This window comes from Phocoena sinus, chromosome 15, assembly GCF_008692025.1.
Source record: "Phocoena sinus isolate mPhoSin1 chromosome 15, mPhoSin1.pri, whole genome shotgun sequence".
Lineage (NCBI taxonomy): Eukaryota > Metazoa > Chordata > Mammalia > Artiodactyla > Phocoenidae > Phocoena > Phocoena sinus.
The window spans coordinates 40065305-40079026 of record NC_045777.1 but is presented as its reverse complement, the minus strand read 5'-3'; the positions used below and the strand labels follow the sequence as shown (position 1 = coordinate 40079026).

At 37.3% G+C, this 13722-nt stretch overlaps 1 protein-coding gene across 3 annotated transcripts in view; it reads left to right on the top strand.

Moving 5' to 3' along the window:
• TASP1 (taspase 1) overlaps positions 1–13722 on the top strand; it is a 248776-nt gene that overhangs the window by 11140 nt on the left and 223914 nt on the right. For 2 of the 3 annotated variants that reach the window (XR_004345945.1, XM_032606608.1), the window contains exons 3-4: positions 1609–1676; positions 3393–3461. Coding sequence is in view for 1 of the 3 variants with exons in the window: in XM_032606608.1 (XP_032462499.1) it covers positions 1609–1676; positions 3393–3461 (137 nt within the window). In the remaining 2 variants the exon portion in view is untranslated. Of the gene's footprint in view, positions 1–1608; positions 1677–3392; positions 3462–9571; positions 9842–13722 lie in introns of all 3 variants that reach the window. The other variant, XM_032606609.1, reaches the window with a different exon arrangement.

Here is a 13722-nt window from a genome sequence, read left to right as displayed (position 1 = left end):
GATCTGTATACTACCTATATTTTACCTAATATTAAAAAAAGATAAACACTTTTTAACCTTAACATTTTAAAGATGAAACTTATCTTTAATTAAGTGGAATGTTGGTATCACATGCATGAAGAGAAAATAATTTAAACACAGTGCAAAAAAACCCCAGTGTGATTAAATTTTAGTTAGGTTCTGTTGCTTGTCAGATGCTTAGATCCTAAGCTTACCTTTCCTTTGTTAAGTAGAAGAATTAGCAAGTGTTAATCAGGTATTAAAGATCTCCTGGAGTCATGCTGAGATGGTTTCCCTATTCTAAGTAGAGGATTGATATGTTAATGCTATTAGTGCTGTTATCCACACACTAAAATTATCTATTTGGCTATAGTATCCCATGGTTTGGGAAACACTGCTCAAAGTTTGGGGCCTGCTAAGACAACAGACCTGGGATCATTTATTAGAGAACCATGAAGAGAGTCCTGTTAAATATTGGCGCAGGTTCTGCGAAGTTTCAGAGTTTGCTTGAGAAATGGGACTAGCATTTGCGTGTGTTATGGATTTGTGTTGTTTGGGCATCTTTTCTGTTCTCTTGGGTCCCTTAACCATAGCTTCTTGGGTTCGTTTTTTCTCTGCCCTGGTGAAAGGTGGGTTAAGTTCGTGTCATAGTCTGCAGTCTCACAGGAGAAGCCCTGAGGCTTAGAGATGTAGTTCTTTTTTTTTTTTAAACATCTTTACTGGAGTATAATTGCTTTGCAATGGTGTGTTAGTTTCTGCTTTATAACAAAGTGAATCAGCTATACAGAGATGTAGTTCTTTAACCTTCCCTACTTTGGACCCCTTCGGAGCCCAGCAGGGGGCTGGGATGGGGGCTGAGGGGGAGGTTCAGAAAAAGTTAAAGAACTTTGATTAAGGGCTCTTGTCTTGGTTTCTTTCTTGTTTAGGTTATTCTCAAATCCCTAACTAAGCAAGTATTACTCCTTTTAGGGAAACAAATTTCAGAGCCATTCTCTTGAGGCAGTTGCTGGGTGTTCGATTAAGAGACAGGGACCACCAGGATTTCTAATAGGCAGTTGTGAATATACTATCACTGAGATTTCAGAGACACCCTGAGCTACATTCCAGGGGTGAGCGGATGGAAAAGTTTGGGTAGGAATGGTGATATTGGTGGTGGTTGTTGACAGGTGGGATATAACACCCCTCAACTTCAAGTATTATTCAGAAACTACCTAGTTTTCTGAAGTCACTCTTAAGAATTCTGGCAGGGACTTTCCAAAGGTCAACAGAGAGGAAGTTAGAGGGACTCTGTCCTTGACACTGCCTGGGTTATCAACTCCAGCTAAAAAACTCCTAACTTTGACCTTGGCGAAGCTGCTCTGGGGACATAAGCTATTTCTGGTGCCTCTAGTAGGAAAATAGCTTTTGAAAGAGGAGATAAGGCATGGTATTAAAAAGGCTTATGGTGCAGAAAGAAGCTGTTAGATTTTTAAGACTCCATGCACTTAGGACAATAGTTTTATTGTCACTAGGAGAGCATCAGTTTATATGAGCTATTTATATAATATAAGCAAGGTCTCTGATATTTTAATGACAGTTGACAATTGACTGTTTTTTTTTTCACTACAGGTGCAGGTTATCATTCTGAATCCAAAGCCAAGGAATATAAACACGTATGCAAACGAGCTTGTCAGAAGGTATGAAGAGAATGTATTCTGTCTTATTGAAACAGTTTAGTTTTGACCAAAAGCAGCTTCACCTTGAAATTCAAAATTTTAAGGTTTGATTTATAAGGCAGTCTTTGGTTTGGGCCACAAAGTAATTTTGCTCGTATTTGTGGGGTCTTTTTTTGTTTTGTTTCGTGTTTTTTATTCTCCAAATCATGTTTAGATCTTTTCCTTCCTTTCCCAGATCAAAGTCTGTATTTTTGGAATTGTGGGCACGTAATCATATATCTTTTAATCTTTGAAACGGCACTGAGCTCTATAGAAGGGGTAGGGAAAACAGCTCAAAGGCAGCCAATGTGTCTTTCTATGAAGGGAAGAAAAAAATAATAAAAAATTAAAATGGGTGTTCTTCTTAGGGAGATTATTCTGTACTTTTTCCTTCTGTTTTTCCATCACGTAATTTTTATCATAGCAAATTCATTGTCATTCCTGAGTTTAACTTTGCCCTTGTACTCAGTTGTGCTTTTTTTTTTTTCATCTTTGTTTTTTGAGGTTTTGCTAAATTGTTGAATACTTAATGTGGAGGCAGGAATGGACTCAGAAGCAATATTGTTTGTTTTTATTTTGATCCTGACTGTATACTCTTGTAGGCAAACCTTCCATTACTTTTTATGCAAATAGAATGTTAATTGGACATTGCATATCAAGTAAATAGGGGTCTCCCAGCTCTTTTCATTTATATTTACATACCATTTAAAGAAGATTATACTTTATTAGCGATCCAAGATTTTTCTTATGATGAATGAAATCTCATAAATGAATAAGAATATTTGGTTACAGGGATTTCATTTTTTAAAAAAAATTTATAATAAAGGTAAATATTCTTTAAGCTATTTTATATTACTTTATCTTATTTTTCAAAGTGTGAAATCTTTTTGTTATCTGAGAAGAAATGGTTTTATAGGAACATAGTTCTGTATATACTACATTTAGAGTGTGTAACCAGCCTCCGTAATTCATACAACAAATGAACTTCTTGAAAGTTTCATGAGGAATACAGTGCTTAGTTTTTGATCTTTGTTGACTAAATCGGAGCTTCAATTATTCATTTAAAAGTCAGTCTTCCTTCTCTTTCTTTCCTGTCTTAGTTTATACCTAAGAAGCAAGGTGATTTTAGTGACCTTTGCTCTCTATAGATTATATTACAAAAGAATATTTTATGTTTATCTCGATGTAGAATACCTTATAGAATCAAAAATGCTTTTGTCAAATGTATGCTCCATCTAAGGGTTCTGAAATGCCTCTGTGACTGAGAGTAACTACCTTTTATAGTTAGGGGTAGAGAGAGTAGTAATGGTGGGATGAGAAATGGTTAGCTTAGTCTCTATAAAATATGAATTCAGATTTCAAAATGGAAGTCATATAATTTCTATGGTTCTGTGAACTGCCCTGTGATGAATGAAGCCCTTTCACTTACTAAATTCCTTGCATTTTGTATTTAGTAGCTAAATTTATTCATTGTCTTAATTTGAATAATAATAAGTGAGCTATATTATAAATTATCCTGAATAATTGCTTATCTTAAATCTAAGTCGTTTATGTCTTGAGGTATGGAACGGAACTCTAGTGATCAATTTTTATTAACTCTGAATGTCTCCTACACTTCTTCAAGCCTTTGGAAAGTTTCTGGGTATGTTTAAGAAGTTGTGGTTTTAAAATGAATAATCTTGCCCCTTGGTTTCATAGGCGATTGAAAAGCTACAGGCTGGTGCCCTTGCAACAGATGCAGTGACTGCAGCCCTCGTGGAACTTGAGGTATTTCTTTTCTCTATTTGTTTCATTTAAAATATTTGTGAGTTTATGTTCATTATTCTTAAATGACATGAAACTGTTGTTTAGTCAACCATCAATTATATGACCAGCGTTTCTCAACAATATTAACAAGGTATGAAGAAGCCTGTGATTTTGTTAGGTTGTTCTCATTGGAGACTTCTCCGAGTAATATAAAAAAGTTGGTTAAATTCATTTTTCCCTGGTTTTGTGAGATTCATGAATACAAGTTACTGGTGATTGGATGCTTGAATTTCCTGAATATTTTCAGAAGAAAAATTCCTGAAGTTAACACCTCCTGAAAGTAATATACATTCTGTTGTTTAGAAAACAAAAAATTCCAACTGTCTAGAAGTGTCCAAAGTGGAGGGGGAAGTTTCCTCACAAACTTAGCAGTTGGATATATATCCTGAAGCTGTGCTCTGTGAGGTGTGTCTTGTCCAGTGTGATAAGTTGGTCTCCAGTTAATTGTGGACATTGAGGAATTCATTGAGGAGGTTCTCAAGTTCACTGTAATCCTTGCTCCTCCAGAGTGAGGGTCTCTTAATTGTCTTAATCTGGAACCCTGAGGATGAGTTTGTCCAGGGGATACTGAGGGCTTCAGAAGACCGACTTGTGTTGCTCAAACTTAGAGAAGGTTGATTAGTGTAAGTCGGTTTAGAGCAGTGGTCCCCGACCTTTTTGGCACCAGGGACCAGTTTCGTGGAAGACAGTTTTTCCACAGACTCAGGGAGAGGAGGGGATGGTTTTGGGATGATTCAAGCGCATTACATTTATTGTGCACTTTATTTCTATTATTATTGCATTGTAATATATAATGAAATAATTATAAAACTCACCATAATACAGAATCAGTGGGAGCCCTGAGCTTGTTTTCCTGCAACTGGATGGTCCCATATGGGGGTGATGGGAGACAGTGACATCCGAAGTGTGGCTTATGTCCAGTCTACTCCGTAAGATGCAGCTTAATTACCACTCACTGATAGGGTTTTGGTATGAGTCTGCAAGCAATTGGTTTATTATGGTCTCTGTGCAGTCAAACCTCTCTGCTAATGATAATCTGTATTTGCAGCCACTCCCCAGTGCTAGCGTCACCACCTCAGCTCCACCTCAGATTATCAGGCATTAGATTCTCATAAGGAGCGAGCAACCTAGATCCCTCGCATGCACAGTTCACAGTAGGGTTTGCGCTCCTATGAGAATCTAATGCCACTGCTGATCTGACAGGAGGCGGAGCTCAGGTGGTAATGCGAGCGATGGGGAGCAGATGTAAATACAGGTGAAGCTTCACTCGCTCACCCACTGCTCACCTCCTGCTGTGCGGCCCAGTTCCTAACAGGCCATGGACTAGTAGCAGTAATATAAAATAGCTTAAAGAATATTTACCTTTATTATAAATTTTTTTTAAAAAATGAAATCCCTGTAACCAAATATTCTTATTCATTTATGAGATTTCATTCATCATAAGAAAAATCTTGGATCGCTAATAAAGTATAATCTTCTTTAAATGGTATGTAAATATAAATGAAAAGAGCTGGGAGACCCCTATTTACTTGATATGCAATGTCCAATTAACATTCTATTTGCATAAAAAGTAATGGAAGGTTTGCCTACAAGAGTATACAGTCAGGATCAAAATAAAAACAAACAATATTGCTTCTGAGTCCATTCCTGCCTCCACATTAAGTATTCAACAATTTAGCAAAACCTCAAAAAACAAAGATGAAAAAAAAAAGCACAACTGAGTACAAGGGCAAAGTTAAACTCAGGAATGACAATGAATTTGCTATGATAAAAATTACGTGATGGAAAAAAAGAAGGAAAAAGTACAGAATAATCTCCCTAAGAAGAACACCCATTTTAATTTTTTATTATTTTTTTTCTTCCCTTCATAGAAAGACACATTGGCTGCCTTTGAGCTGTTTTCCCTACCCCTTCTATAGAGCTCAGTGCCGTTTCAAAGATTAAAAGATATATGATTACGTGCCCACAATTCCAAAAGTGACACAAGGAAGAAGATTGATGTGCTTACCACCAAATCTTACCTTTACTCAAAACACACACAAGGAAAGCTTCATCTAACTTAATTCAGTTATTAATTGCAAATTACTCTTCTTCGTGTAGAAGATGATGTCCTGAGGTTACAGGTGCATGGAGCCCGTGTGGGTCTGGGGAAAGAAGATTAATGAATAGCTGGGTATATATTGGACCATAATGGCAACTATGAATACAACACTGAGTAAAATTAAGTTTTCCTTTTTCTTTTCATCTTAGAATAACTTTAATTTTCTCAGGTCCTACTTATATCATGCCCAGTATTTCATTACATTTTTCCCATGATGTATCAATCCTACTTTTAAAGAGTTTACTTATGTATACTTAATAATGATTTAAAATACATTTTGGAATGAGTTACATGTGAGTAAATGAGCTTTATAGTTTTGAATGATGACCTGTGTTTTTTAAGAGTTTGGATATGAAGGTTTTTAAAAAAACAAATGTGTTCTATTATTTTGATTGGACTATGTTATATGGCCTGAGTGAGTTTAGTGTACTTTCCTCCCTTTAATTATTAAGTTTGGGGAAGAATTTCAATGAACTATCTTGAAAAATTCATTTTTATCTGGGATCTTTGATTGAAATATATGTCAGTAGTTTAAAGGTTAAGCCTACACTAACTGGAGGAATTTGCCTGAATCTTAAGAATTACGTTGGAAGTCATGCATATACTGCCCCCTGCAGTTTCAGTCACCTTGCATAATTGTGATTCATCACCTTTGAATAGGGTGAAGTCTTCAAATAAAGAGTTTAATCAAAGAGGTATTGTAATAGTTTGAGTCAATGGAAAGATATATAAAAATTGGATTCTTGTATTTTCTGTACCTAGAGAAATATAAGTAACAATATTAAGTCCTTTCAGCCAACTGAAAATTCCCAGAGAGTCTGATTTATACTGTGTTATGTTTAATTTGAGAGTAACCACTTATCTTTAGTTTTGATCAGTCTATTTAGTAGAGCTAAGTTTTGTCCTAATTATCAGATAGATATGGTCGATCGTTATACCTTTGTCTTTTGACTTTGGGATATACTTTTGACTTAAAAAAAAACATGCTTTTTAAACTTGTTTGTTACATTATTACTTAGGCAGATAACTAAAATTGGTTTGAGTTTCCTGAGGACTTTACTAACTGTAGATTGAAATGACTGAAATGGTTTAATGGTCCTTATTGGCTAGAAGGGGTATCTGGCCTTATATTTTGGAAAATATGAAAATTTGCATTTACGCAAATAGTGAGGACTACACTGACCTCAACTTGTTGCCACGGAGGAGGAAGAGACAAGGTGAAAGAAAAGAAAATTTATAATAGAAAAAAATGTGTCTCGGTGGCCTCTGTAACTTAACCGGGGCTACTTAGACAAATCATTTTTGAGCTTTTCTTGGAATCCCATTCTCTTGTGTAGTTTCATTTTTCTCATCCACCAGGACAAACAAGTGGTGTTATCATAAGACTACAACTTCTGGGCACCAGAGGGAGTGTTCCCTTCATACAAATAAGGGGTGGGGGGCATGCGCATAAGTTCCTGCCTACTAAACTGACTAGCTTCTTCCTTTGGGGTTTTGGGAGGGAAGGTGGCCATTTGTATGAGAGGTGTTCTGCAGTGTGGAGTTGAAAACGAGATGATGCCAAAATGCATATTGTTTATCTTCAAAATGTGGTGAAGGAAATGGAAAGGTCAGTTTTATAGATCATATTTTAATAATTTATTGTTAAAGTGATTTGGTCCCCTTGTTTCATTTAACTATTAACAGTTTTTTTGAGATTCTTTTTATACCTGATGGGAAAGGGACTTGATCAACCCTGATTTCCCTCACAGCAGAGAAGATAAATTTGTGAAACAATTTGATCTTCATACCTAGGGCTGTGCATTTGGGAGACAGTTGTTTTCATGCCTGCTTTTGAAATAGTTTTGGTTCGGGTAGTTACAGTAGATTTAAAATTCTAGACCACAGTTTTTCACATTTCACATGTATAGCTTCTGATATGAATTTCTTATGTGAGAAAATTAGATATAGATCTGGGTGAGTCATGATGCCACTGCTAAAGTAGAGAGCTTTTTCATAGATTCTGACAGAAAATGAACTCATAAAATGCTTACTGAAGCGCCCTTTGCACGTCAGTATATTTTTCTTAAGAAGTACGAAGATGTGCTTTAAAAAGTTCTAATAAGGAATAATAGGTGAAATATGACTGACAAACTTTTGAGAGGTTACTTGTCGTTTTGTGAGGAAACTGATGAATCTGGCTGGCTAGTGTACGCTTTGAGAGATTTTGGTTAATTCATTTTGAAGACTGATTATTTTGGTAGGTAGAATACTATGCATTAGCAATAGTGATAGGTATAGCTTTTAAATTTCATATGGTGAAAGGTAAATTGCACAGGCTCCCTTGTTAAAAATGTTTTGTTGAACTTACGTTATTCTAAGTGGACCCTGCTGTTCTTTTTTTTTTTTTTTTTTTTTTTTTTTTTGCGGTATGTGGGCCTCTCACTGCTGTGGCCACTCCCGTTGCGGAGCACAGGCTCCGGACGCGCAGGCTCAGCGGCTACGGCTCATGGGCCCAGCCGCTCCGCGGCACGTGGGATCTTCCCGGACCGGGGCACGAACCCGTGTCCCCTGCATTGGCAGGCGGACTCTCAACCACTTCGCCACCAGGGAAGCCCAACCCTGCTGTTCTTTTGTTGGCTTGCTTCATTCTTTAAGTCTTCCTATGGTCAGGGGAGATGGTAATTCATGGTCGTAACTTGCTTATTGTCCAAATGCTTTAGCATTTAAAGGGCAGTTTATATTGGGCACAAGTTTTTATGTCTGCTAAAAATGGTCCATTGTCTTTGGATCTCTATATAATCCAATATGATGCTTGCTTATAAACTCTAGAAATTCCTTTAAAAAGTAACTTCTTATCCAGATGGCTGATAGTTTGGGGTGTGAGAGAAAAAATGTAGGGATTTGCATTACTGTATATTTATATTATTATGCATTTATCTGACCTCTACATCCTGAGATGTAGAGCCAGCTCTGCGTGCATTTCTATAAAGCAGGGTTCTCCAGAATGTCATCACCATTGAGTAGTCTGTTGTTGGTGGACCACAGCCCAGGCCTCTGTGCAGCTGCAGGATTAGGCCACACACCCTTCCCTTGGCCTTATGCTTCTGGCTGGAATTGTTTGTGTGCCTCAGGGGGAGAGAAGGCCTGCCAGTCCCTGGGATGCTTAGGGGTCATGAAGATGGTGTGGCTTGCTCCTGGCATATGGGCATATCTAGGATGGGAGGGAATATTGGGAAGGTCTGATATAACCCTGACTCTCGCCAAGCCTGTAGCAAATTCAGTTGTGGGGTTTCTTTGTGATTAGATGCTTAACCACACCTCGTCCCTACCCCACTTCAGTGTTTGGTTTTTGTTACAAAAAAGTAGGGGCATCTGTTTTACACTCATTTATGTTTATTTGAGAGGTTAAAAATTATTTAAATAAATGAGCATCTTTGTTCTTCTGCACATTTTTTTGTTTTGCAGAAATCATCTTTTCATATGTAAAGGGTAGCTGAGTATTTAAGTGGTTCCTTGCTTCCTCCTCCCCTCCGCTCCCGGACAGGGCTGAACACATTGGAAAGACAGCTCGATGCATTTAGCTCACATACACACAAGTGCCCCTTAACCATGTGACTGAGGAGTCTAATTTTAGACCTACTACCCCTGAAAGTCTAATTTTTCTCTTCCATTGACAATATCTTTTATTCTCTGTAATGGGGATGGGGTTCCTGTTTTTAAGTGTGCAAAGCAAGGAGTTTTACCTTTTCTACTTTGTAGTACTTAAAATGTTTTCATTGCATGGCATTTGGATTTTGACTTCAGATGCTCTTTTTACTTTTTTTTTTTTCAACTTGGTATCATTGATTATTTCAGTCAAAGACCATATTTTGCTCTGTTTAGCAGTATTTCCAGGGGTGCTTCAGTATTTCTGTGTATTCCAGGTGTTTATAGAGTCTTTATGTTTCTCTGCATTTTTTTCTTTTATTTATTTTTTTTATTTTTTGAGGTGTACACACACAGTTACACTTCACGGAAATGCATCCAGCCAAGTGTCCATGTTCTTCTTGTGAAGAGGCAGAGAAAAATCACCTCTCCCAAGAATTTCCACCTTCTGACCAAGGGAAATGTGTCCTGAAGAGCTGTACGCAGATGGGAGGCAACTTGTTTGCTTGTTCTGCTGCTATAGAGCATTGAGTTAATTAGAAGACAGGCTGTGGGTGGCCAAGTGCAGACAAAGAAGCACCAGACAGAGCCCAGTTAGCCTGGGGCAGTAAAAGTAAGTTACACTCTTTTTAAAACACTTTTTTGAGTACTGATGCTGATTCTTGCCTTTAGTACTAAGGGGCAACTTGTAACTTACTGTTTGTGTTTACACAGTAGATGCATCTGTTCTTTTCCTCAGACCCTAGAAACTAAACACGCTCTCTAGCACAAAGTACCTGCTTAATTAAGGAAAAGCAGTGATTTTTTTTTTCTTTTAACTTTTTTTTAGAATAAAAAGAACTGAATCAGTTATTACATTTCAGATTAATTTTTACACTGCATCAAAACTGTGTATTAGTTTTTGGCCAAGTCAAAACACTTAAGTACAGAGCTTGTTATGTTACAGAGCTTTGTACTGACGGGAACATGAAAACAGTTTCACCTTTTTCTAGCCATTTCTTGATGAGTTCTGTGGAACTTATCAGATGAATTCATCTTGGCTGAATCTGGTAGAAAGTATGGTCTGAGACCAGACTTAGCAGTTCCTAAGGAGCTTGTAGCTTTATGTATGAGCCCTTGTTTTGCTCTGGGAGTTATTATTCTCCAAGAATATACTACATTTTAGAATTCAGCTTTGAGCTACTTAAAGCTACATTTGGTAGTGTGGTGGAATTGGTGGTAATTCTGTGTTTTGGTTATGTGGCAGCAATTTAGACTTTTGGATTGAGTGTAAAATGTCTTCTTCTAAATTAATAGAGATATTAGATTTATTGGCCCTTGGATTTATAGTGCTGTGATTATTGAATCATTTCATATGTGTCGGGGGTGTGTGTGTGTGTGTGTGTGTGTGTATGTGTGTGTGTGTGTTTGGATCTATATTCTTTGGGGCATCAATTTTATAATCTAACATCTACTGGTTTTTTGCTTTTTAGCTTTTGGTAATGAAGGGCTAGGCTAAGAAGATTTTTCTGTGCTCAGCAAATCACAGGCTGATATCATGAAGGCCAATCTGAAAGACTGCCTTTGATTTTAAGTTTTTGTCTATCTCTCAAATGTAGGACTGTATTCAGAATCTGGAAGGGAATGAGGAGGAACTTAAGTTGTATAACTTTTAGGAATCTCATCAAGATCATATCCTAAATCCTGCTACAAAGCAGAACAAAGCATTACTTCCGGTTTTTCCCCACTCATTCTCTCTGTCTACCTGCTGTCTAATTTTGATGTGTACAGCAGGCTTTACCTAAGTGTTAGAATAATGAAGGATTGCATCTCCCTATAGCAGAGCAAACAATTTAAAATGGAATCCTAGGCATCCCAGTTGAGAATAGTGCTTTGGCCATTCCCACTGCCAGGGAGTTTTTACTGGCAGTCATTCCCACTCAGGGCCCAGCCTCCTGCACGGTATACTCATTTCCTGACAGTTCATGACATGCGTATAACATAGGGTATCAACACTATAACATTTACTAGCCTTCTCAGAAAATTCTGAGTGGGGGACTTATTTTTGTTTTCCTCTTTTGGAGTATGTACAGATGTTAACATTTTCTAGTGGGTTGGAAATCTTTTAAATAAAAAGCATAGTTATAAGTTTCTACTTATAAGTTAGTGACACCCCTCTCACCCCTCCAATCTACCATGTCCTCACTTCACATTTGATAGAAGGATAGTTTACATTATTATAATTCCGTGGTCTGTTAGGTTCTTTTTTTTTTTTTTTTCTTTTTTTTTCAGAACGCGGACCTCTCACTGCCGCGGCCTCTCCCGTTGCGGGGCACAGGCTCCGGACGCGCAGGCCCAGCGGCCACGGTCCACGGGCCCAGCCGCTCCGCAGCACGCGGGATCCTCCCGGACCGGGGCACGAACCCGCGTCCCCTGCATCGGCAGGCGGACCCCCAACCACCGCGCCACCAGGGAAGCCCCTGTTAGGTTCTTTTTGAGTGATATTTCCATATTATTGTCAACGTGGTTAAAAGGTATAGTTATTTAGGTTGAAGGGAAGTATAAGTAGATGCCAAGTTTGGCTTTACTAGAGAATCAGCTACATTTGTCTTTTTCTATTGTAGCTCATGTGGAAAAGACAATTTCAGGTACCGTGTGCGCTAACCTCCTCCTGGACATCGTAAAGAATCCAACTAAAACAAAGTTTAAAACTATTTCAGATGTGCAGGTCTATGGAAGCCAATATTTTATGTTAGAGACTTGTGTTATGTTTGACAAGTAACTCTTTGTACTGCAATTCTGTGGCTTTCAATTAACAAAAAAAACCCATGAAAATAAACTGCTGTGATGTGATTTTTCTACTTAATTTTGCTATGTCTTTATTTGCAAATTATGCAGATTAATAATGGAAAGGAGGTTAATACAGGTAGGCAGTGCTTTTTTATTAAAATACTTTTAATAATAAAGTAGAGAAAAAAGGTGGTTCTGTTTTTTGACAGAATATTGCATGTGGGATCAACAAATGCTCTAATGAACAAAAGCAATATTTGATGCATTGATTCTAAATTTCTATTCAGTAGAAGAGCTTGGACACTTCAAGAAGATCATTAACAAGTCTTAGTTCCTAATACATATGCTGTTGCGTGTTAGTTTTTTTTTAATATAAACTATGTTTTTTTGTGTGTAATTGAACACTTAAAAAAATGAACCGTCACAGATAATAAAACTGGGTATTCAACATACTATATTTGACTCAACTGTTCACAGAGTGTGATGCAAACAAATGTTCTCTTAACTTACATCCAGCATGGCTAAAATATTACTTTAACACATGTTAAAAGTAGAGCACTGTAACTATTTGGCTAGATACAATTCCGGGCTGTCTGAATTGAGTAATTTCCTTAGGCATTCCAACTTTGATCAACCACAGCACGAACTTTTAGCATGTCTGTAAAGCAGCCAGTGCATCTGTAAATATGTCCCGAGGTAGAGAGAAAAGAGAGAATGCCAAAAAAGAAAGAATACTTTCTGCAGTTAAGGAGCAGTTACAGAATGAAAATGGAAAGTTTTTGTTTCCCTAGGAACTCTTTTTAGATGGTTGAGCCTCTGATGTCTAAGTATGCCCTGTGGTTCTGTATTAATGAATGAAAGATACTTCATTTGGGCCTAGTAGAAATGTTTTCTGGCTAACTCTGCTGAAATGTACTGGTTAGAGTTCATTTATTCTTAAACTTTCCAGTCTTTATTAATATAGTATTAACTGGCTAAAAACCTAAACATACACAATAGCATGTATCTCAGTAAATCATGTCTTAATTGTTTATAGCTAGTATTTGGGTGAAAATGTTCTTATATGACCCTGTTTTAGAGAATAACTCTAAGAACAGGCAGCGCCACTGCAGAAGTAATCTCTTTGCTTTCACCACATGGAGGAAAATAGGTTTTTCTGGGTTTTATCTTCAGTGACCTGGAAATGAATTTGCAAATATCTACTGGTTTCTGTACACAAACTAGGATAATTTATAATGGTAAATTGCCCTCTTGGACACAGCATGCTTATATCACGTGGATGTAACTTCCTTGGGGATATTTTAAGGTGTAAACAACTACTTGCAAACTGGGTGTTAAGTTGGATAATATGGCTTGCTTCGTTCTGACCTTGTTTTCCATAGTCCTAGGATAACAGATACCATGACCTCCAATTAGCTCCAGTTGTGAAAATTCTCCTTTTTAGGTCAACATTGTACCAAACATCAGGAGGAATCCATCATCTTGTAATTTCTTGTAATTTCTATGTTGTTATTGTCCACATTGTCCAATTAGTCAGTCATGGAAAACACGGTTAATCAGTTAAGTAAAATTTACCAATAGTGAAAAAGTTTTATTGTAGTTTCATACTCTTTTCATTGAGTGTTTTTTCAGAACTAGACAAAGGGTAGTATAGTTCGTAGATTTACACCCTTTAAGCACATTCCCTATATCCCAAAAGAGGTACAGAGAAGTGGTGGACAGGCA